A 24,718-nucleotide genomic window follows, 5' to 3' on the forward strand; every position below is an offset into this window, starting at 1 on the left:
GCCGCCATTGCTGTATTGGGGGCTGGCTGGTCGCGACGAACCAGAAGAAGAAGACGGCCGACGGAGACATACGCGGCCGGCGGGGACGCCGACCAGCCCGAACACGTGGGTTGGCGCGAAACGCCGAAGGAAAGAACAACAACCGCACTCCACGGTTACCCAACACACACTGATTTTATTTTACAGTCGCCTTGAAACCCTGGATGCCAGAGCGGCGCCCCCTGGCATCCTCACATGTCATTCCGAAAACGAAACCGAGAACACAACAGCTATTTCGTTGCAAGACCACGCATGTCTCTTTTCGCGTTCAAGTCATTAAAGATTTCCCACAACAAAGAATTTGATGGAATTCCTGGGCCTCATCAATTAATGCCATCATTTCGTTCCTCGTGCTTTCATTTTGCAGCTGCTGCACAGTCTGCTCTCTGGAAGAAATCAAGCAAACACATTAATACTATGAAAGATTAGTGCTGAAAGTGCTTTTACCACAGCTAAAAATGATCTCGCTTTCATCACTCTTTTTGTACACTCGAAATCAGATGCGCCGATTGCAGTTAAGGTTGATGCGTCCGACATAGCTGCTTCGCTGTTCCTTAACAGCTGGTTGACAATGCTTGGCAGCCCACACCTTTCTTCTCGATGAGGCTGACATTGCAAAGAAACTTGCTATATCTCTTTCGGCCACAAACTTGTGACAATCTACCTCGCAATCTGCCACTTCCATCACAACCTCAAAGGTCGCCAGTTACATATACTCTCACCGATCACAAGCCGCTAAATTATGCTTTTACTTCCGACAGTCCTTCACGCATGCAACGTCAAATTCGCCAGCTTGCCTGTATTGCTGAATTCAGTACTGCAATTTGACATATTGGTACCAACAATCCCATCGCTGACTTTCCGCCACGGATTCGCATTAACGAAAGCCAAGTAGCTCGTTGCAGCATCGCCTTCATGCACCTATTTACTGCTCAGCGCACAGAACAGATCCTGAAATTCCGACACTCAGAACGCAAACTCCCTATGCTTTGAAGAGGCCTTACTACCTGACTGCAACTAAATCATCATTTGTGACTTGTCTACAGGTCGTCGGCCTCAACCGTATCTCCCACACAATTCCAATAAGTTTTCAACATTCTACACTCCTTATTTTACCCAGAAGTGCTAGCAACACAATGTCTCATCACCTTCTGCTAAGTTTGGTCCCATATGAATGTTGTTTTCGTTGCTGGGCACGGTTGTGTACCCAGTGCCAGCGCTTCAATGTCAACAAACAAGTCACCAGTGCGCCAAGTGCGACAAAATAAATGTTTGTGTTGAGCCTTCTGCTCCCACACTTGTGTCTTGTAAGCAATTTTGATCAGCAAGAAAAAATGTGGCCACTTGTTGGGGAACATTGTAGAGGTCACTATCCTTTATTTCTAACTTGAATGGTATAGCAGTTGGGGTACTCAGCTGCCGACGTGAAGGAGTTGGATTTGATTCCAGCTACAGTGGTTGTATTTTGGTGGAGGCGAAGTGCTAGAGGCTCATGTACTGTGCGATGTCAGTACATGTTGAAGAACACCAGATGGTCGAAATTTCTGAAGCGTTCTGCAATGACATCTTATAATCATATTGTAGTTTTGGGATGTAAAACCTCAGATAATATTATCTCACTCTTCAAAGAGGCTAAACTAGTTTTCATAAAATAGAAAATTTCTCAGAAAGGGCAATCAGATTGAAGAGATGCATTTTTCATGCATGAAAGTGTTTTGCATGAGAGAGTTTCTGAAACAAGTTCTAAGCAGTCCACTTCTATTCATTGGAGCTACTTACAGTTACCAGCCCCATTGAAAACAGGTCTATCAGACTATTTGTATGTTTTGTGGTCAAGCCAACTTAAAGAAGTCCTGTTGAGCTGTGTCATAGTAAGAACTGAAAATTGCAATGTTAGAACTGGTCTTCACATTGGCGTGTAATGCCACAAAACAGCAAAAATTTTCATCATTGGTGGAGATGTCCTAATTTAAATTTTTGCCTTCCTTCCATGCAATTTTAAATTGCAGTGTTTTTGTTTTGGGGCATGCAACACAGTGCCCAAAATATTTAAAATTTTGCTGTTTTATGTAGGGGCTCAGCACGGTTCCACTGACGTATTTCTATGATGGATATGACGTTCTAAAAGATATACAAGGAGATGGAAAAGAAAAAAAAACAGTAGAAGAAAAAGTTTCATTGGCGAGAGTTGAACTTATGGTCTCTTGCTTCACAGCGCAAACTGACTCTGCCACAAAGCATGTGCTCTTCAGTTTGCTATCACTGAGCTATTTATATACACACTTTACCACAGGCCAACTCAGAGATCAGTGAAGAAGGGAAAGTAGACAACCACTTGTTTGTGGCACAAAGCCACAAGAAAATCCATACAGATTGCTCAGAACGAAAAATCTGTTAATTACAAAAAAATTCGTTTTAGTCCGGGGATCGAACCCGGGACTAACGCCTTTTTAGGGTGGTTGCGCTACCAGTTGAGCCAACCAGGAAGCTAGCATTTGGCAGCACGAGGGCGAAATTTTTGACAACTCGAAGCAAAAAAGTAATGCAAATGAGTTCTGCGGAGACGCGCAAGGTGGAGGAGGGGTTAAGATAGGGAAAGTAGATACCTTGTGTATTTATTACTACAAAGTAGTAGAACACATTGATTTCAGTGTGTTCTTTTTATCTAAGGCGAGATGGCGCAGAGAGTTCAGAGAGCGCGCTTTAAAGGTCATTGACCCAAGCATTGTGATGTGCGTGCACCTCAAGAGCTCGTGCGCCAGCACTTATCTCGCAATTGGAGAGTTTTTGTGCTTCTTGGGCATACACTGTAAATGTGCTTTGAAATTGCAGAAGGTCACTTTGCTCGCTGTAGCGGCCATGCTGCTGAATGGAGCGAGGTGCTCACACTCAAGTAAAAATTATTACAGTTGTTCGTACACGCACGTATTGTGTATACGTGTGCTTTCGTTTTCTGCGTTTTTCTTTGTGTTTCAGCAGTGCCTTAAGTGTCGAGCTGCAACTGTTAGTTTCCGCTCGTCCTGTATATGTTATTTTAGTGTGTCGTTTCTGCTTGAGCAACGCTCTGCAAGTTTCAAGTGGTTTGCGGTTCTTTGCATGACATCACAATTTCATTGTAAAAAATTAAATTTGTTGCATTAGCATTCATTTTTTTGCCCTTGTGATAAAAGATCATGCAGTAAATGCTCAGCTACTTTTGTGAAGACCCGTTTCATTTTCGTGTTGGACTGATATTTATGACATAGGGATGAGTCATGTTTTTTTTTATGATGAGCCTCAGTGGCAGAATAGGCATGACAGCTTTGTTTAACACATAATGCCGCAATATTTTGGAGCTGTCTTTCATTTAGCTTTGCACATAGTGTACAGGCAGCATCAATGGGACTTGGCCAGTTTGGCATTAAGTGTGGTCGATAGATTTTAAGTTCAACATAAATGATTTTTATTGTGTCATTAAAATTGCTTTTTTTAATATTGGGGATAGCATTATTTGAAAATTGCTTTTTTTTAATATTGGGGATAGCATTATTTAACACTGTAGCATAATGTAAAAGCCAATTTTTTGGCTTGTGATACTCTGCATAAAAAGCGAGATTTAAGTTTGTCACTGTTCTGATGTACTTACTAATAGAAATACCTTGTGTAGGTAGCTGAGATGTCGCATGTGATGCTGGAGCTGTGCATTGACATCCATGCCCCAACCGTACTGGTGCCCCAAAAGTCTGACTCTCCCAACTTATTGGTGCTCAGCCTGGGAGACCTGAGCATTGAGAACTTCTTCAAGGAAATATCCATGGGGCCTAAACTCGACTATGTGGACAACATCCTGGTGCACCTCAGCTCACTGCACATGACCAGGTAAACACTTTCTACTTGCTTGATGTTCCGCAACAAAATGCGATACTCTTAGTTGGTGGCGTACCAAATACAGTCTGAGTATTGACATAACACCATGAAGCGCAGGAGATTGTGCTTTAAGTAGAGTGTGATAAGAAAAGGATAATAAAGCTTATAATCATATGATCTATATTGAAAAAATAGATTATTAAAATAGCACGAAAAATGGGACAAACGAAAGGAGAACACAAACAGGGGGCTGGACTAACAATCAATGTTTATTGGAGAACAAGTGCAGTATAGACACAAGGCATCTGTGCATAAAGCACAAAACATACCAAATATGCACATACTTATTTATTGAATACCCACAGCACCTTCATAGGCACTAAAGAGGGGGCGGGACACATAAAGTACATAATATAAAAATGCAGGTTACATGCATAAACAGAGAAACATTATCATAACTATACTACTGTGAAACCTTGTTAAACCGTACCCGCGTAAACAGTAGTTTTGTTTTAAAAGTAGTGATGTCAAATCCCCGACTCGGCATTCATTGAACATAATGCATTTTGTATCCGCATAAGCCGTACCAGCTTATCACGTATGTATCAGTTAATAAGTAGTTTTTCCAATTTTCGTTGCGCACTCGCCACGGCATGTTGTCCCCCACTGGGCGTCCCGACAGAACAGCAAGCCCCAGAGATCAAAACACGCCTCACTTGTTTGTTTTGATGATGATGGCGGCTGTGTTGGTGAGCGACATCTTTTGAATTTTTCTGCAACAAGAAGCACTCGGTTGGCTAGGCTTCTGGTGTTGTCCACGCGATGCCGCTTTGCACAAACACGCAAACACGGTGTACGCTTGCTTTGCTTTCTTTATTCCTTTGGCGCCGTGCATAGCTGTTCTCTGGTTGATCCGTGCCGTACAGCTCTTGCGTCGTTTTTTTTTGTGTTGTGTATGTGTGCTTGTGCTGCTTCGTACTTGCGTCATGCCAAAGCTGGGACAAAAGCATCGAGTGCTGAAAATAGAGGAGAAATTGGACATAATTCGTGCTATTGAAAGAGGCACAAAAAAATCGGCGCTGGCACGCGAAAAGAACCTGTCGTTAACCACGGTGTGTGGAATTTGGAATTCCAGAGAGAAGTTGCTCGGCAGTGCTGCTGCAACTGCGAAAAGGTGCCGGCTATGCGGTTCGGCGTTTTTGGATGTAGAGGAGGTGCTGGTGAAGTGGCTAAAAGCTGCACGGTCAAAAAATCTGCCTATCAGCGGACCCCTGCTCGTGGAGAAGGCCCTGTTTTTTGCCTCGCAGCTCAACCATGACAACTTCGTGTGCAGCAATGGCTGGCTGGACAGATTTACGGCGAGGCACGGCATTATTACGACGACTGTTTCGGGAGAACGTGCTGCTGCTGACGTGGATGGAGCGGAGCAGTGGCAAAATGGTCAGCTGAAGAAAATCTTGGAAGACTACGCACCTGATGACATCTTTAATATGGAAGAATCGGCGCTATTCTTTAAGCTGCTACCAAACAAAATGCTCACGTTCAAAAGCGAGACGTGCACCGGCGGCAAGCATGCAAAAGACAGAATATCAGTGGTGTTTTGCGTAAACATGACTGGAACCGACAGAACTGCGCTCCTCGTGATTGGAAAGTCGGCGAAGCCTAGATGTTTCAAAGGTGCCCGGTTGCCATCAGAGGTCATCTATCGCAGCAACACCAAAGCATGGATGACGGCAAAACTCTTTGAGGAGTACGTGTGCCTCATCGATCGTCATTTTGCGGCTAAGAACAGAAGATCTGTTATTATTTTAGACAACGCTTTGGCGCACGTCGCCCTGGACAACCTGACGGCTGTGAAGTTGGCGTTTCTGCCACTAAACACAACAGCAATTGCCCAGCCCTTACAGCAAGGCATCATTCGAGCTGTAAAACAGCTCTACAAGAAGAATCTGCTGCGCAGATTTCTTCTCGCCATTTAATGTGGCAAATTATTCTCCATCGACCTAATTGGCGCGATTCACCTGCTCGAATACTCGTGGCGGCAGATTGAAGCAACGACAGTTCAAAATTGCTTCAAGCGTGCTGGCTTCAGTTTTGTGCGGGCGACGCAGATGACACCAGTGACACCATTGACCAGGCTTCGGACATCGTAGACGAAGCTTGCAAAACTCTGCTAGCTGAAGTACTGGAGCAGCAGGGCGTTACGGAAGGCATTTACTTCCTCGACTTCAGAGGCGCACATAGCAATGTGCAGACATCTACGGATATGTCTGACGAAGCCATTGTTGCCTCGGTTGTCGAAGTGTCGCCAATTAATAGTGATGAGGACGACATGGAAAGCGACAACATGGGTGATCCAGGTCCGACAGTGGCCGAAGCTGCGCATTGCGTCAGCGTCATGCGGGTATTTGCCGAGAAGAGGGGGCTGGCGGAAAAGCTGGCTCACAGCATAAGTGAGTTTGAGGCCGCTGTCGTTGCTGCTAGGCGGCCGCATCATCAAATGAAGATTACAGACTTTGTCACGTGAAGTTAATATATTACTGCACGTTTTTTGTTCTTTCATCGCACTCCCTGAAGGTTTCTTTTTTTGACGGGTAAGTGAGCGACCTGACGTTATTTCGGTTAAGCAGTACTACCGTTTAGTATGTACTTTTTCCGAGCTCCAGCCAACTACGATTTAACGAGGTTTCATTGCAGTACAACAGGACTATACCTATACAATAACATCATGGAGTGCCTGGACAAACGCTGCCTCTGAACTTATTCTCATAATGTCTGATGACAGCCGATCCCAGGTTGTAATTGTATTGAGAAAAAAGGGTTTTATACAAGGCTCTTCCACAGAATTTTTTCTTTATTTTTGAATCGTCGTTCACTATCCTAGACACATAATCAGGGACATGCAAATATTTTCTATGGTCGATTTTCGCATGTAAATGGTAGATGTCACGAAACTACTCCATCCAATTACAGTAACAGCTTGTTAACTCGAACTCACACACCTCGAACAATTAACTAAGTCGAAATTTTCCGTAACAACGAACATTTTTCTATATGTCCCACGTATATTTTTCTCTTTATCTTGAAGTATTTTTGGGTTGGATTGTTGATAACTCAAAATCTTGAATGGGAGTAGAAGGAAAATTCCACCACCAGACCATTTCACAAAATTCGCGCAATGCTGCTATGCCTGAAGTCCCTCTATTTTTTTTTCTTTTTTATCTCTGCCTGCCACTACATCGATGCTTTTTGCATCCCGCTGTGGTGGCCTAGTGACTAAGGCACTTGGCTGCAGGCCTGCAGGTCGCGAGATGGAATCCTGGCTGTGGCGGCTGCATTTTCAATGGAAGCGAAAATCCTGCAGGCCCATGTGTTCAGATTTATGTGCACGACAAGGAACTCCAGGTGGTCAAAATTTCTGGAACCCTACACTACGGTGTCTCTCATAATCATATGGTGGTGTTGGGACGTTAGATGCCATATAATCAAATTAGAAAGAAAAGCAAAAAAGCAAAAAATTAGAAAAGAAAAGCATCAAATTAATTTATGCTTTTCTCGAACGCGAAGTGTGCGAGGTCTCAGCCCAGCGACGTATCAACTTTGTCAAGCAACCCTGTAGCATGCCATGTGACACATGTGCTGAGCAGAGAGGCCCTCTTCCCATGCTCGGTGTAGTTTGTCTTGGCTTTGTGCAGATGTTTTTCTCTGAGGTATGATTTCTTTTCATCTGCACAAACCATACGATACGGATTTTTCGCTGTCTGTGAAGAGCGACAACTTAGCGTGAGTGTGGCAAGCATGGCATAAACGCAGTGCAAGTCGCTAACACTAGAAAAAGAATGTTGCCCTAATTAAGGAAGTGGAAAAAAGAGGCCGTACGAAATCGAGCATCATGCAGGAATTCGGCATCTCTTTGTCTACACTTTCGCCGGTGCTGAAAAACAAGCAGAAGGTGCTGAATGAATTTCAGTAGGGCTTCTCTAGCCAGCGGAAGCGGGTTCAAGAGTTGAAGTTGGCAGGCATTGAAGCGGCATTGATGGTATGGCTGTGAAATGCCAGTGCAGCCAACCTTCCCGTCACCACAGCAATAATGATGAAGAAGGCAGATGCTCTGGCCTTTCAAATAGGGCACATGGACTTCAGTTGCAGCAAGGGCTGGTTTGACTGCTTCAAAAAAGGAATAGTGCACAGCGCGAGCAGCACTGTTGACGCAGCCACTGCAGACAATTGATGCAAGCCGGCTCATGGAGTTGCGGGAGAGTTATGCCAATAGCGACATTTTCAACCTTGATGATGCAGCACATTTTTTATAAAATGTTGCCAAGGCGCACCTTCACATTGAAGGGTAGAACGTGCTCGGGAGTGAAACAATGGAACGACAGAGTCACTTTCCTTTTCGAAGAACTGTCACAGGTGGAGAGAAGCTGCTGTTACTTTTAATTGGCAAAGAAGTGCCTAGGTGTTTTAGAAACGTGTGACTGCTGAATGGCAATATCTATCGCACAAATAGAGCAGCGTAGATGACTGCTACTCTTTTGAAACAGTACGTTCGCGCTATAGATAACAAGATGGCCAAAAAAACATAAAAGTCTTTTTAATTGTCAACATCTGCCCAGGCCACGGCAAAATAGAGAATTTGCAGGTAGTGATAGTTGTGTTTTGCCTACAAATGAAACATCTGTGCTTCATCTGTGCCATTGTGTCATCGAAGTGGCTCACAAATTCTACCGAGAGAGACTTCTTCACAGAACTTTGTTGTCTTGTGGAAACGGCATAGGCTAAGAAATTCACCGGCTGTGAGCAGTACACTTTCTCAGCAGTGCTTGGCAGCAAGTTCGCGCAGCGACTATCGCCTACTACTTCGCACATGCTGGGTTTTCACATGCCCCTAGTTTGCTAGAAGCAGAGATGGTTGAGACAGATGACTTCAGAGAGTGTGAGGAACTTTGTGAAGAAGTTTACCAGCTTACAGGCAATGGTGCCACCAAAAATGAGGTGACTTTTCTGAAGTACGTGCTGGGTGAACGGAATGTGGTGATAACTGGAGAAATGATAGACGCCAAAATTGTTCAAATGGCCTCTAACGTAGGGGACGGCGAAAATGAAGGTGATGACGAACTACCTCAAGAGGTGCTGACATCTACTGAGATGAGAAATTTGCTTTGAAATAAAGTAGAGTGCTGGGGCGGGGAAGATCGACTGATGGGATGCGTCAAGAAGCTACGACCGCAAAGCAGATCAGCATTAGGCAGTTTTTCTCTGCTAAATAAAATGGCAGTGTGGCAAGACACAGATGATTAAAGATTTTTGGAGGTTATTTTTTTCTCTTTGAAACCTGCACGAGAATAAAGATTAGAAACTGCCACTAAAGAGCCAGTAAGTAGTAGTGGTTTTTCTTAACAGCGCTCATTCTTTTTGGCGATTAGCGCAACTTTGCTTCTCTCAAATATTCGTTTACTTCAAAGTTTTTTCTTGATATTTAGTACTTTGATTTAACGAGGAATGACTGTGACTTCTTTGCCTCAGATACACTAAATTACCTTAAATATTTCCGAAAAACAAACCACACTGCTTTACTTTGTACACCTAAATGTCATCATAACAAACTTGCATGTTACACGAAATTGCATTTGTTATATCTGAAAATTCGTTATAAAGGTTTATTCCTAACACTTTAGCTATTGCAAGACTATTTTTTATGTACTCTGTTATAACCAGTAATTTGTTATATCCGTGTTTCGTTATATCGAGGTTTGAGTATATTCTTTCCAGATTGTCTATATTTGTTTGTGTCTAGGAATCCCAAACTGTACTGACATACTCAAGCACAGATCGTAACATACTCAAGCACAGATCCTACATTGGAAAGATAAAGTAGAGCCCTTGCATTGACCATAAATTATTTGGCATTCCTTTTCAGATATTAGAGCACACGAGATACTTTGACAGTAATGTAGTCAATATGTTGTGTCCATGAAAAAATCGGTAGTAAAGAACACTCCCAAATTTCATGCAGTTTCATTGTTGTTAGTAATTTGAAATTGTTGAAATTTTTTTATTTTCAACAAACATGATTACAGTTTTTTTAACGTTCAGTTTCATATTCTAGTCTGTGCACCACTGTTTAATCCAATTTATATCACCTTTCACAATTGCACAATCACTTTTGTCATGAATTGCTTTATACAACACAGTCATCTGCAGACATGCGTGCAGAATAATCGATATTGCCTCCTAGAGTTGTGAGCTGGCAAGCCCTAGCGAGGCAAAAAGGGCAAAGAGAATGAAAAAGTGCGTGTTAGCGCTTCGTTTAAAGATACACGCTCGTGTCTTTCTGCCCCAATGTTCCTCTCTTGTCTTTACGGCTTTTGGTGCGTGACAAACTGGTGGACGTGCTGGGTAATCTATGCACCGTACTCCTCCACATAGCAAGAACTCAAGCGTCGTACCGGTGGTCACTCCTGTGCACCGCGCCAGCAGAAGAATCCGAGGGCAATCCCCTAAGTTTGGACTGCTCGCAAACAACATGGCAGCTCCAACCAGCCCTACCGACACCAGTCCAATCGGTATGAACGGCACAACGCCGCTTTATTGCACCTTACTCACACCCTAAACGCCGAATCCCTTTCATGGCACTGCACTTGAGGATGTCGAAAATTGGCTTGTTCTTTACGAGTTCGTGGCCGTGCACAACCAGTGGGACGACCCAGGCAAACTGTGGCACGTCTTTTTCAGTCTTTTGGACGACGCACGTGTATGGTATGAGAACAGGGCAGGTATTCTTACATCATGGGAAGATTTTAAACGTCAGCTTCTCAGGACATATGCCAGCCCTGACCGTCGGGAGAGAGCTGAGCACGATCTGCAGTAGAACGACTGCAAATCAACTGCCGAACGAAGGGGTTGCGATGTATGTCAAGGACATGACGCGTCTTTTCTACCGAGCTGACCGCGGCATGCCAGAAAAAAAGAAAGAAGGTACGGTACCTCATGCGCGGGGCGAAAGAGCAGCTTTTCGGTGGGCTTGTGCGCAGTCCGCCCAAGACTGTGTCAGAATTTCTCACAGAAGCCGTCACCATCAAAAGCGCTCTCAGGCACCGGGCCCCGTATATGAACGGCATGTTAATGCTTCAACTACGAACTACTTGGGAGCTTTCGGTGGCCAACTGGATTTCTTTCGAGAGCTCATACGCTCAGTCATTCCTGAAGAACTCCAGAAGCTGTCAGTGTCCTTGCAGCCCACTATCTCCTCGTCCAGCATTGTCCAAGATGAAGTCCAGCATGCCTTCAGAGAACCGCCTTTCATGCAGAATTATCAACCACCCAGTGACTTCCTTCCCATGTCGTATGCTCAAGCTTTGTGGCAACCTGTAACACCTGCGATTCCGCATCCCACCGTGGCCCCAGCCATGCTGCAGACGGTCCAAGCCCCGTCTTATTACAGTGCACCTCGCCTGATCTCGCGGAAATCGGACGTCTGGCATGCGCCAGATCGACCTTTTCTCTGCTTTCACTGTGGCGAAGCTGGGAATCTGTACCGACAGTATTTTTACCGTCAACTTGGACTACGTGGATTTTCAACGAACTCACCGCCACCCAGGATTGGTCAGTGGCCCCCTGAAATTGAAGAGTATGTGGCTCAGCAGCGCGGAACTTTGTCATCCTTGCACCAGTCACGCTGCCCATCACCGCGAGGATTTTCTCCTAATTGCTGTATCTATTCGAGCGTGGCGCAGGATCGGTCATTCAGTCCTCGCCGGGAAAACTAACCACAGTGACCTTCGGGGGCGAGGCCACTCATACTGGAGGCCTTGAGCTTAGGCCTCCTAGCGACGCTTCCTCAAACTGACGATTCCCCGACGGTGACGACACCAGCTGATTCCGCAAAGATTTCATTGGACGTTCCAGTGCTGCTTGATGGTCGCAAAGTCAGTGCTTTGGTTGACGCGGGTGCGGATTTTTTTATAATAAGTGAAAAACATGCCCTCCTGAAGAAAGTGATGATGCCTTGGAATCTCAGGCCAATTAGTACTGCTGGCGGGCACATCGTCACGCCACTCGGCGTTTGCACAGCACGTATACAGATTCGTAGTTCTACCTTTGTTGTCAGCTATAGTGTTCACCGTCAGTGTTCTCAAGACCTGATCATTCGCATGGACTTCCTGAGAGAGCACGGTGCTATCATTGACATTCGACAACGCCTCATCACGTTCTCAACAAAAAGTGCCACACCAGAACATAATCTCAGCCACGAGAAAGTATGTCTGCATGTAGTTGACAATGCTGTGACAATACCACCACACTCAAGTGTTATAATTCAAGTGGCGTGTAACAAATCAGCACACGGTGAAATGGTGGTGGTGAGCAATCAATCCTTACTCTTTTTCCAAGGTGCCTGCATAGCATGAAGCCTAGTAGACCTCCAGGCTGACCACTGCGAGGTTCTTGTTACAAACTTTAGCTACGAGCACGGACACCTTTTCCCTGCTACTGTCATCGCGCATGCCTACCCAGTAACCAATGTGACTGAGTGTTTTGCTTTCGAGGCAACCGATAATGCCGTAGCACCTCTTCGGTGTGCCAACATAAATCCAATGCTTTCTGACAAAAACGAAGGAAGGCTTAACGACCTGTTGATAGAATTCCAAGCCTGTTTTGCATGTTCATCGAGAATCCGTCAGACATCGATTACCAAACACCGTATTATCACCTACGGCGACGCGCATTCTATACGGCAACAGCCATGCTGCGTTTCACCAACCGAACAACGCGCGATTCAAAAGAAAGTGAAGGAAATGCTTCAAGATGGTGTAATACAGCCATCAAGCAGCCCATGGTCATCGCCAGTGGTCCTTGTAAAGAAGAAAGATGGTACACTTCGCTTTTGTGTCGATTATAGGAAGCTGAATAACGTCACATAGAGAGACGTGTACCCATTGCCTTGAGTGGACGATTCTTTTGACAGGCTGAAGCGAGCAAAGTAATTTTCCTCAATCGACCTCAAAAGTGGTTATTGGCAAATTGAAGTCGATGAATGTGACCACGAAAAAACGGCTTTTGTAACTCCTGACGGTCTTTATGAATTCAGAGTGCTCCCATACAGCCTCTGTTCTGCTCCGACCACATTCTAACGAATGATGGATACAGTTCTCGCTGACCTCAAGTGGAAAAGTTGCCTCGTCTATCTAGATCATGTCGTCTCTTTAAGAACGATTGAAGAGCACCTTTGTTGCCTTCGGAGTGTTCTTGAAGCTATACAATTTGCTGACCTTACCCATCAAGCCTGAGAAGTGCCATTTCGGCTACAAAGAACTGAAGTTCCTTGTTCACGTTGCGAGCGCTGCAGGCGTTTGGCCCGATCCCAAGAAGACTGCTGCTGTGGCCGCTTTTTAAGCTCCGACGGACAAGAAAAGTCTTCGACGATTTTTGGGGCTCTGCGCATACTATCGCCGCCTAATTGAAAATTTATCTAAGATTGTGAAGCTGCTCATCAGACTTATGCGTGACGACACCCCATTTCTGTGGACTGACGAACAAGCGACTTCCTTTTCAAAACTGCAACATCGATTGTCTTCCCCTCCTGTACTTCGTCATTTCGATGAGGACGCTGACACAGAGGTGCTCACTGACGCAAGCAACATTGATCTCGGAGCTGTGTTGGTGCAAACACAAGATGGTATCGAATGTGTGATTGCCTATGCGAGCCGCACACTATTGTATGCCGAAACCAACTATTCAACGCCAGAGAAGAAATGTCTCGCGGTAATATGGGCGATTACAAAGTTCAGGCCTTATCTCTATGGGCACTCATTTAATGTTGTGACTGGTCACCACCCTTTATATTGGTTGGCTAATCTCCGAGACCCCTCTGGGCAATTAGCATGATGGAGTCTGCGACTTCAGTAGTTTGATGTCATCATTGTATACAAGTCGAGTAGAAAGCATGAAGACGCCGGCACGCTATCACGAGCACCTCTGGAATCCGACCATACAGCTGTAGAAGACGATAGATAGTGCCTTCCTGGGGACTCTCAATGGGGCAGACTTCCTCAGTAAGCAACGAGGGGACCCCTAGTTAAGGCCCATCACCGATCATTTAAAAGGCAGCACCGCGTCTTTCCTTGTGCACTTTCCTGTACGTTGCCGTCATTTTGCTTACGACATGGCATAATATTCAAGAAAAACACCGGTGTTAGCAGCAGATCTTATCCCAGATCTTATCTTCTAGTCATTGCTCAAGACATTCGTGATGACATCCTATTAGCATGCCACGATGAGCCGACATCCGGCCATCTGGGATATTCATGGACGCTTGGCTGGGTACGACAGCTATATTTCTGGCCAAAACTCGCAGCTTGTGTCAAACGCTACATGAAAGGATGTCGCGAATGTCAGCGTCGCAAGTCACCACCTGTAAAGCCTGCAGGCCTCCTACAACCCATCGACCCACCGCGTACGCCATTTGACCAGGTTGGGATGGACCTCCTTTGGCCGTTTCCTTTGTCTCACTCCGGAAACAAGTGGATCATTGTCGCAACTGATTACTCAACCCGTTACGCTGAGATGAAGCCACTGCCACGCGGTACAACATGTGAAGTCGCCCAGTTTTTGATGCACCACATTGTGCTTCGTCACGGTGCCCCATCATTCATCATCACTGACCGAGGGACAGCGTTTACGGCAAAGCCGTTGGACGACATATTCAAGCTCAGTTACACGAACCACCGTAAGACATCCGTATACCACCCCCAGAGTAACAGCTTGACAGAAAGGCTAAACAAAATGCTGGCAGACATGATTTCTATGTACGTAGATGTGCGGCATAAAACGTGGGGCGAGATCCTGCCGTACGTAACATTTGCGTACAACACCGCAACCCAGGAAACGATAAGGTTTGCACCCTTCCACCTCGTTTACGGTCGAGACGTGCAAACCATGCTAGACACCATGATTCCTTGTGACATCGACCAGCACGAGCTGCTAACTCCTGATGTTGAGGATTACATTCAGCGTGCAGAGGAAGCACGTCAACTAGCTCGCGTGCACATAAAATCGCAGCAATGTGAAGACGCCCGAAGGTACATTATCCATCATCGACAAGTCACCTATGAACCTGGCGACCAAGTATGGGTTTGGACTCCTGTTAGACGGCGAGGTCTCAGCGAGAAACTTCTGAGCAAGTACTTCGGACCTTACAAAGTATTAGGGCGGTTGAGCGAGGTAAACTATGAAGTTATTCCAGATGGAAGCTCGGCAAAGACCCAGCGCCACTCACCACAAACAGAGATTGTACTTGTTGTCCGCCTAAAACCTTATTTTACGCGGTGATACTCGCCCTATTGTGTCCGAGCAGCAAACATTTTCTTTTTTTTACGTTGTCCGTTGGGTCGCGAACGAATTTTGATCTGTGTTAATGTTTTTTTTTTCTTATGACCAACCACAGACATTTTTTTTTAACCTGCATAAGCCCTGTGCACTATAAGTATCGTTTCTTCTTTTTTTTTTTTTCACTTATGGTCCCTGCTGTCTCCTTGTGTAAGAGTATCGAGTCGATGCTCTAATGGTAGGTGGAATAATGCCACCTAGAGTTGTGAGCTGGCAAGCCCTAGCAAGCCCTAAAGGGCAAAGAGAACAAAGAAGAGTGTGTTAGCACTTCGTTTGAAGATACACGCTCGCGTCTTTCTGCCCCGCTATTCCTGTCTTGTCTTTACGGCTCTTGGTGCATAACAATATTATCACTAATGTCTTCACATAAATCGAAAAGAGCAAGCGGCCAAGTACCAGCCCTTGCGGCACTCCTGAGGTAACGTCAGCCTCACTGGATTTTTCACCATTAATTATAATTCCTAAGTGTTTAAACCAAATAATATTTAATACATGATATCACAGAATTGTTGCTACAACACCATGATGGTTTTTCAATTAGAACATTATGATGTACAACATTGAAAGCTTTCTGGAAATTAAGAACTATGCAGTCAATATTTTCACCTCTGTCCAATGCACTTGACAGGTCATGAGTCAAATCTGTTAGTTGTGTGACACAGGGAAGTCCAGAGCGGAAATAATTCTGGCATTCTTTATTCAGGAATTGTCATTTACATGCTTCAATATGCTTGAGATGAGTACAAGTTTCATCACTTTATATACCGTACTGATTAACGACACAGGACGATAGTTTGAAACCAATTTACACAAATAAGATCTGTGAATCGGTACAGTATGTGCCTTTTTCCAATCGGAAGGCAAGCAATCTTCATATGTGAATTTACTGAAAAGTAGACAAATATTTAAATACTGGGTGTGCACCTAAGTTCAATCATTAGCTTTTGTGGGAAGGCTTCCATTTCGTGCAAACTCAATTCGACCTTGCTCATAGGAATGCCACAAAGTTTTTTTGGAACCTTACCGAGTGTATGCGCATGCCTGGAGGAGACCAACATAAAAAAAAAGAGAAATAAGGCATTCAGCTTTCTTCCAATCGTTATGCACAAATGTGCCATTGTAATCAATAGCCGGTATGATTACATGGTCTTTTACATTTATTTTGAAAACTTGTCACAGTTACTTTGGGTGATTTTTTATGCTCCTTTGTAGAGTTTCAAAGTAATTGGCCTTTGCCTTTTTTACAGCGTCATTCAATTTTGCTGTAAGAATTAGTAATTTTTCTTTTGCAATCGGTTTGTTTTAAATATATGGTACACATGCTGCTGCTAGCAAGTTAATCTTTGCATATCTATGGTAAATGAGGGTTTACTTTTGCTGCGTCGCATTGACATTAACCATGAAGGTACATGACATAATTCAAACAGTCTACATTGAAATAACTCCCACAGATCATCTACATCAAATGTATCTGACAGTATCTCGAAAATGTCGTAGTACTGGTCACATGCTTCGGTTATCTTTTCAGTGTTCACCTTTTTATAACTGTATATTCGTCTTGCTCTAGCATCTGTAATTTAATATGATGCAAGTTCAACTCACAAAGCACAGCGCTATGGTCACTAATACTGTGTAACACTATCATTTGCTGGTCCTGATCAGGTAAATCAGTGAGTAATAAATCAGGCATATTATTTCCTTTTGTATGCTGCCATAAAAGTTGGTTAAGCGAGTAGCTGTTACTGATCTTTAACAATTCTTTGCATGAGCCGCTAATAATGCGAGAATCATTGTTTCGTTGATGCCAGTCAATTTCAAGCAAGTTAAAATCACCATTCAGTATTATGTCATCACCACTGTCTCAAATTCTTCAATCAAGTCATTCATCACTTCAACCTGACTACTCGGCTGTCTATAAAAGAAACAAACTGACACAGTCTTTCCATTTTGCAAGCTAGTTTCATCCACATTCATTCAATTGTTTCTGTTTCCATTTCTAAAATGTCGAAATTAATTTCCCATTTCGCCAATATAAAAACACATCTACCATGTGTGTCCCTATCCCTCCAATAATTAGTGGTAAAGATTTCACTGTCACTAATTTTGCTGTTCAACCATGATTCCGATGAAAGTACAACAGTACCATTAGTCATATTAATAAGAGTAGCGAAATCGTCCATCTTATTGCAATACTTCTGCAATTCACAAGTAGCACTGTCAGTTTGGCACTGCTGCTTCTTTGTCAGCCTGATGGTATGACCGAACCTTATGCTTCATCATGAACGAGTTTTTTGTTGTAAAAAATCAAGGAATCATAACATAGGCTAATTTTATCGCCTGCTTTGTGGTGCTCTTTGGCGTAGTTCCATAACTTCTTTTTGTTTATACATACATGTGATAATGGCCACATAGCAAACATTATCCTCACCCAGTGATATCAGTAGGCCCCAGACATATAAATTCACAGCCATGAGATGAAATAGAGGGTACACTAACACAAAAAACATTGTGCTGTTAAGTGTGGAATGCTTTGCTAATCTCGCGTTCATGCTGCTCGTTATAGTGCCCCATGACAGCACATTTATTCAGAATCGGCTTACTACCACAATTTTTACAGTGGTAAACATTCAGGCTTCATATACGTCCAGTTTTTATATACAAAGATGTCCTAAAATAGCTTCACGTTTATTGAACCAACACCCCGTTTGAATTAATCAGAGCTTTGAATTTAGCAATTGACGAGGATCAAGCAATACTCCGTACGGCTTTTGCCGGGTTTTTGTGTTTTGTTTTGCATGATCTATCACTATGATGCCGTAGCACATTTAAAGTTCGGTTAGTCATGCTGTGTAGTTTCCCAGTCCTTTATGCTGCTCGGTAGCTTACTCATGCTGTGTTAACCTGCCCTTCTTTAGTGTTTTTGCTGTGAAAGCAAAAAACATACGTGCCTCATCAAATCTGAAGATTTATTCACTGCATGTCATGCCGGTGGTGTCAACATGTGACGCAAAAAATTATCTTCTTGTGCTCATGACGCATTAACACAAAAAATGAACTTTTCACGCATTTATAGCTTACTCAAGTTTTCTGCAGCTTTTTGGTGCATTTTTTCTTGCACTGTCACCCTAGCAAACTTCAATTGGTAGTGCTGAAGTTTCTGTTGCAAGCAACGAATGTAGCTTTGCATTTTTCAACGTGTGAGGAGCTGCATGTAGCTCTGTCTGTTTGGCATGTCTCCTCTACACTTTTAGCCATCTCAGTGCCTGTATAAAAGGAAACGGCGAACATTTCACTCACCGAGCTTGGAAGGCAGACGAGCTCTGCACCTTTTTGCACTAAACAAATGCGCCGAGTGGCTGTTGAATATCTTCAGCACAGCATGCAGCGAAAGTTTCAGAACATCGAGTAGCGTCTTCATCACAACTCCTCCAATTAGCCACTGATTCACCCGAACGATCTCACTCTCATTGAAGTACTTTTGCACCTGCACTTGCGGGCAATCAAATGTGAAGCCACCAGTTTCTTGTAACGGTATAGCACGCTTCCACTTTTCCCGCCAATTTCTGTCTAGGTAGCCTGTACATAGACACATTTTTCGTCAATTTCTTGGTAACCGTATCAACACCCAGGTACAAAGCATGTATGTGCCATTCTTTTCTCTAGTAGAACTAGCTGTTGGGCTAGTTGATGCATGTGTGAATTCAATAGTCGATTTCGTGCCGATTTCACGACCACCCTGCAAACGAAGAAAACTCATAAAGAGGACTTGCACTCACTTGCACCTACAGTCAAAGCTCGATAATTTGAACTCGAAGGGGCCCGAAAATTTGTTTGAATTAAAAGAAGTTCGAATTAATGAAAGCTAAATAAACGAAGGGCTCTCCATGCAGTGGGGCATGTGCATTGAGCTAACACACGAGGGGGAAGTTTCAGAAGACTTACATTTATTAACGAATCACAGGGCATCCATTATTAATTGAAGTAATCATTGATGCATGTCTGCACATGTTTGCCTTGCAGCGAGTCAATCAGTTTTCCACGCAGCGCGCAGAAATGTCCAGCGCCGACACTTTCTAAAGACGATGATAACAAAGACTGCTGCGTAGCAGAGCCTCCCACTCTCCGCTACGCAGCCGCAGCATGGCCAGTACGTGACGAGAAAGGAGGATCATCTCCACACGGATAGAAGCAGATCAGCATTTGAGAGAAAACCAACGCTCCACGGCAACTTTTTTTTGCTCTCTTCGTGCGCGTCGTTGAAAGAAGAACGGTTACGAGGCAGGGATGGGTAAAAAGGGGGAAGCGTGGCACGAGCACGTGAGAGACCCCTTGCCCCCCACCTCAAGGCACAGAGCTGTACTCCCGCAACCGACAAAGGCTGCAGAAGATAGTGCCTTTTTCCTTTCCTTCCACCACACATTCATTGAACCCAGCGACAGCTTTTTTTTTCTCTTTCTCTTCGCGTGCGGCGTTGGAAGGAGAAGGGTCTTTACGTGGCAGGGACGAAAAAGGGAGAAGCGTGACACGGGCACTTCGCAGATCGACATTTGAGAGAGAGCAAACATTCCACTGCAGTTTTTTCTTTCCTTTTCATTTCCTTTGCGCTCAGCGTTGAGGTGTCGCAGGTGCCGCCGCGGGATTGGCTGGTGTGCTGAGAGCATTTTCGGAGCGCGGTATGTTCGAATTGTTCGTCGCAAGTGCTTGCACTTCGAATGACCGGGCGTTTTTGCCCATTGGAATACACATAGCTTTGACGGGACCTCATTATGAGTTCGAATTAACCGGAAGTTTGAATTAAGCGTGTTCGAAATAATAAAGTTTGACTGCATTTATTCCTTGAGTGAATAGGCTAATATAAACCAACTTCTTGTCGGTGCGTGTGCAACATGCTTGAGGCATCGTCTACGTAATCATGTTATAGGTGTAAGCCAAACTTCACTCATCCTGTATGAATCAGAAGCACGGTAGTGCAATCGGTAGATAATGGCGCAAACACGTTTTGCATGCGTTGACAAGAAGTGGACTCATATGAGCCTGTTTCCTTAAAGAATAAACAGTTGCAAGTGAGCCCTCGTCCTGTTTATGTGTTTTCTTTGTTTGAAGTGTGGTCGCGATTTCGGCGTGGAATTGACCCGTCAATTCAGGCATCCTTTTTGATCTTCAGGCCCAACACACACAACACCAAATATAGGATAAAAAACGCACTGTGGCATGCCACGGTATGCAGCTGCCGCCTGCCCGATGCCCCGGGCGAGGACGCAGTGCTGCCTTGTGGCCTACACTTGCAGCACACAAAGCTCTCCCATAGAGTTATGACAGAAAGTTATGGACCAGTAAAAGTAGTGAATGACTCTGGCCTTTCTGTTTATGTTGTCGCTTGAAACAGAGGCTCACTTTGCGGTTGCTGAAGTCCTTAGAGACGTCACATGGTTATCATTGTTGATCTGCATTTTAGCTGCTTGTCTTCCTTGCTAGCACTCTGGCGCGGACAGGTTCGTCGTCAGACTCGAAAGTTTAGGCCTAGCTGTACGGGCTTCGGCTTCTTGCCGTCTGATCCAACCGACAACCTGGAGCTCTGGGAATTGTAGAATAGAGTTTGAAGGCTGATGTACAGCCGAGAAGAGGAAATGCTGCTGGTGCGTCGGTACCAGCAGCACTTCCTCGATAACTAGCGAGACTCCTGTGGAGCCTCACTGGTCACTGACTCAGGTCGACGGCCACTTCCCAAGCCCATGCGTCTTCCTTCAGATCCAAGCACTCGCTGCTTGCCGTGAATGCAATGCTAGCTTCTTCCACCTACTTCTTTCAGCGCTCCTCCAAACAATGCCGTTTTTTCTCCCGAGTTCTTCTATTACAGTCGGGTTGCGTGCCACACACTCTTCGCGGATGAATCGTGCACGTGGACACGGCAGGGGCGCACACTATCGAGTACTTCCCCGTGGCTCCGCACATCATCACCACTCGCTGACAGTCAGCACATGCCTCATGCCCTTTTTCTCCTGACAGATGATGACCATTGGGTTTGGCCACAAAAGCAATCATGGTCATGCCTTCAGCAGGTGCTGCCCTTGGCCTAGTAAGACTACGCGTAAATACCAGGCCCTACTGTTAGGCTTGGCGTAACACAACTACTGTGGTGGTCATCGGCAGGCAGAAAAAAAGAACCTTACCACTGTCCAAAAAGAGTTGTCTGAACGTGAAAACAGCGCCACTTGTGCCACCAGCTCTGGTGCCCGATTTGGGAGGGAGAAAAAAGATCAGCAGAAAAGCAAGATGTCTTCTCAGAAGCACGCTCTAGTTCCCACACAATGCATATTTTTATATATAGTTTCGCACCCTGGTTGCTATAGATCAGAATAATTTTTGTGGCTGAATGTCTTTCATTACCAGTAACATAGGTTTTCATTAAATTGAACCTGAACGGACTGGGAAAATCTGTTTCATTTAAAAGGTGTTGCGTTTACTGAGAGATGAAGAGGGGTGCAGTGTGCAGGGATGAAACCAATCATATCGGTGGTAGTTGATTCATCTAAACAGCAGTTCCATTTAACAGAGTTTCATTTATTGAAAGTACTGTACATTATATAATGTCTGAAAGTGTGTTTACTGCGGAGAGTTTACTTACTCATTTTAAACACTGTCTCCAGCACAGTATAATACAGCAGAATCTCGATACGAATTCGAAGGGAGCACGAAAAATATTCGTATCTCCTGAATTCGTATGCGACGAAAACAAGTTAAAGCTGATCATAAAGATGAACAAGAACATTATTGGTGTCAACTACTTGTCACTGAAAATAGTTCATGATGTTCTTTCAAACTTTCCTGCTTTCACCATCTCTCACTCATGCTGCTGGCACCTTAGCGCATTCACACTTGGCATCAACGGAAGCGAACATGTTAAAACTTACTGAAAACTCACTCGCTTCGACGCTTAAGCGGCCGGAATAACACGCCATGAAATAGATATGAAAAATATCTGTCTAAGAGAATTCACCCTCGAGAATTCAAGCAAAAATGCCAGAGTGGTGACAAAACCATGCCCGCGCTCATTAAAAATGTTTACATTCATTTTGCCTGTCGTATACATGCCACTGTCGTCGTCTTTCCTGCTTGAGAATTTATTTGAGCATTAAAATCTCTAGCTAGTTAGAGTTATTCATGCTTAGCGTTGAAAATAAACAGTTTACACTTTTACGAACATTGTTTCAGGAGATACTCAAGAAGAAACGACACGAGCGGATGCACCGGCAGCGGCAGCGAAGGATTCAGCCGGCAGTGCGAAATAGAGACACGTTAGGGAATGCCGACATGCTGCTGCTGCTGCTTCTTCTACTTCCAGTGTTAGCAGCAATCATAATCTAAAGCAGGCTCTTGATGAGCGCGTCTTTTTCAAGGCAGTGAACTTAGTCACGCTGCGTGGGTAGTTTGCAATTGCGTTGACAGCCACCGCACCAGCCGACGCCTTGGCCGTTATCTTGAAAGTATGGGTAGTTGTTTACATTGGATATTGGGGTACATCACGTGGTGTGAGAGCTAGCGCATCCGATGTAGCCAAAGCCATTGCAGTAAAGTAATCCGAGCTAGGGCAACAGATATAGTCAGAGCCGTGGCAGTAGGGCGATCCGCTATTGCGTGGCGGCGAAATTGGTCTCGGACCGATTTTTTCACACTGGCCTCGCAGCATACTTTTCCAGCTATCTTTCTGGTGCTTAAGTGAGGGAAATTCTGGTGAGTTTTGCTGCATTTCTTCTCTTCGATACCAATTCTGAATGGGCCTTCCTCCAACAGAGAAGCCGCATTGTGCCGCTCACATGCAGCGGTCAATCGCACGCTCATATTATCCGCAGTTACGGTTGAAAGCCATGGTATAACACTGAATCACGGCGTATTTTATATATGATGAAGTCCATTTGAAGCAACCTTAAAATTGGCATCAACCGAGATTCTACTGTAGTGAGTGGCATTATTTATTACTTGTCAAGCGCTTTCATTTACTTTTTAGGGCTATCATCTTGCTTGATGGAAGCACCCAGCCACAGGAGTCGATCTTGGAGCCTATGAAGCTGAACATTGACATCAAGCGAGCGGTGACACTGTTCAACAGAAATATGGAGTATGAAATCCGTGGTACAGTGGACTTAGTCAAGGTAAAGCATCGTGTGGAACATAAATGAATCTTGTCATATATCTTCAATATACAGGGCGTCCCAGGTAACTTTAGCCAGAGTTTAAAAATATGCCAGAACATGCAATTACGACACGACCAAATGCATGTTGCTCACTGTTTCCTGGAATTATTCAGACTATTTCTCGCGTTCTCAAATATTGTTTAATTATATCTGTTTAATTAGCTAACTTTTCAAATAACGAAAATAGATAAAAAGTTTTAATGAGAAAGTTGTAGATCGGTTTGAAAAACATCCAAATAGATAGTTTTGAACTTTATCTCTGTCAAGTAATTGTGGTTCTCTGCTAATTATAAATGCCCGCAAAGTACAAAAATATACCACGTGACAAACCAGCTTGCGTATCAGTGCACACAATGATCCTAGTGCTTCCTAACGTTCCGCGTACAAATGACACGCTTCCCTCGCATCGGTTTATGACAGCAATAAGCAGTCACAGCGATTATCGTTTTTGTAGCCCATAGCAAAACGTGTTCGTCATAAAGCCACCATCATCGTTGTGGGCCTGCCGAGACAGCACAATGAGGAAAATGCTATGGTCGTTTGTACGCAGAATGTTAGGGAGCACTAGAATTATTGTGCGCACTGACGCACGAGCGGGTTTGCCATGGGTATCTTTTTTGTATTTCGCGGGCATTTGTAAAAAACAGAAAAACACTAATACCCTAACAGGTATAAAGTTCAAAACTGTTTTGTCAACCTTTTGCAAACCGAGCTACAACATTCTAATTGAAATTTTTATCCAACTTGCTTTCTTGAAAAGTTAGTTAATTAAACAGATCTAATTAAACAATATTTCAGAACACAAAAAATGGTCCGAATAACTACAGGCAAGAGTGAGCAACATGCATTTGGTCGCATGGTAATTGCGTATGCCGGCGTATTTTTAAATGCTGGCTAAAGTTACCTGGGACACTCTGTGCGTGTGCTGCAGCCGATTCTAAAAGCTTGTTTAATGCAGTACTGATTGAAGAAACCAGGCAGTGCCTTTATGTTTTTATGAGCCATATCTTTTGTCTTTTTTACAGCGAAAGCTGTTATGAGATAAGAACACGGGTCACGTGCGGCGATGTAGTTGTCAGCTGCCAGTGGTGTCCATAAACAGCATCACAACAAATAAGAAAAAAATCTCGGTAAATAAAAAACACCAAGGACAGAATGAAATTTGAACCCGGGTTTGCTGTATGCCAGCCAAGGATTCTATCACTGAGCCATGCCAGTGCTTGAAACTTGTTTCCAAACTCGCCTTAGGCAGGCTT

At 44.3% G+C, this 24,718-nt stretch overlaps 1 protein-coding gene across 6 annotated transcripts in view; it reads left to right on the top strand.

Annotated features, from left to right (window-relative positions):
• The window catches only part of LOC119174040 (intermembrane lipid transfer protein VPS13A), a 1,344,268-nt gene that overhangs the window by 329,471 nt on the left and 990,079 nt on the right, over window positions 1-24,718 (top strand). For all 6 annotated transcript variants that reach the window (XM_075894208.1, XM_075894209.1, XM_075894213.1 and 3 more), the window contains 2 exons: window positions 3,686-3,897; window positions 23,276-23,420. In XM_075894208.1, the coding sequence (XP_075750323.1) occupies window positions 3,686-3,897; window positions 23,276-23,420 (357 nt within the window). The remainder of the gene's footprint in view (window positions 1-3,685; window positions 3,898-23,275; window positions 23,421-24,718) is intronic.

The sequence above is a fragment of the Rhipicephalus microplus genome, chromosome 5, assembly GCF_043290135.1.
Source record: "Rhipicephalus microplus isolate Deutch F79 chromosome 5, USDA_Rmic, whole genome shotgun sequence".
In the NCBI taxonomy this organism is placed as follows: Eukaryota; Metazoa; Arthropoda; class Arachnida; order Ixodida; family Ixodidae; genus Rhipicephalus; species Rhipicephalus microplus.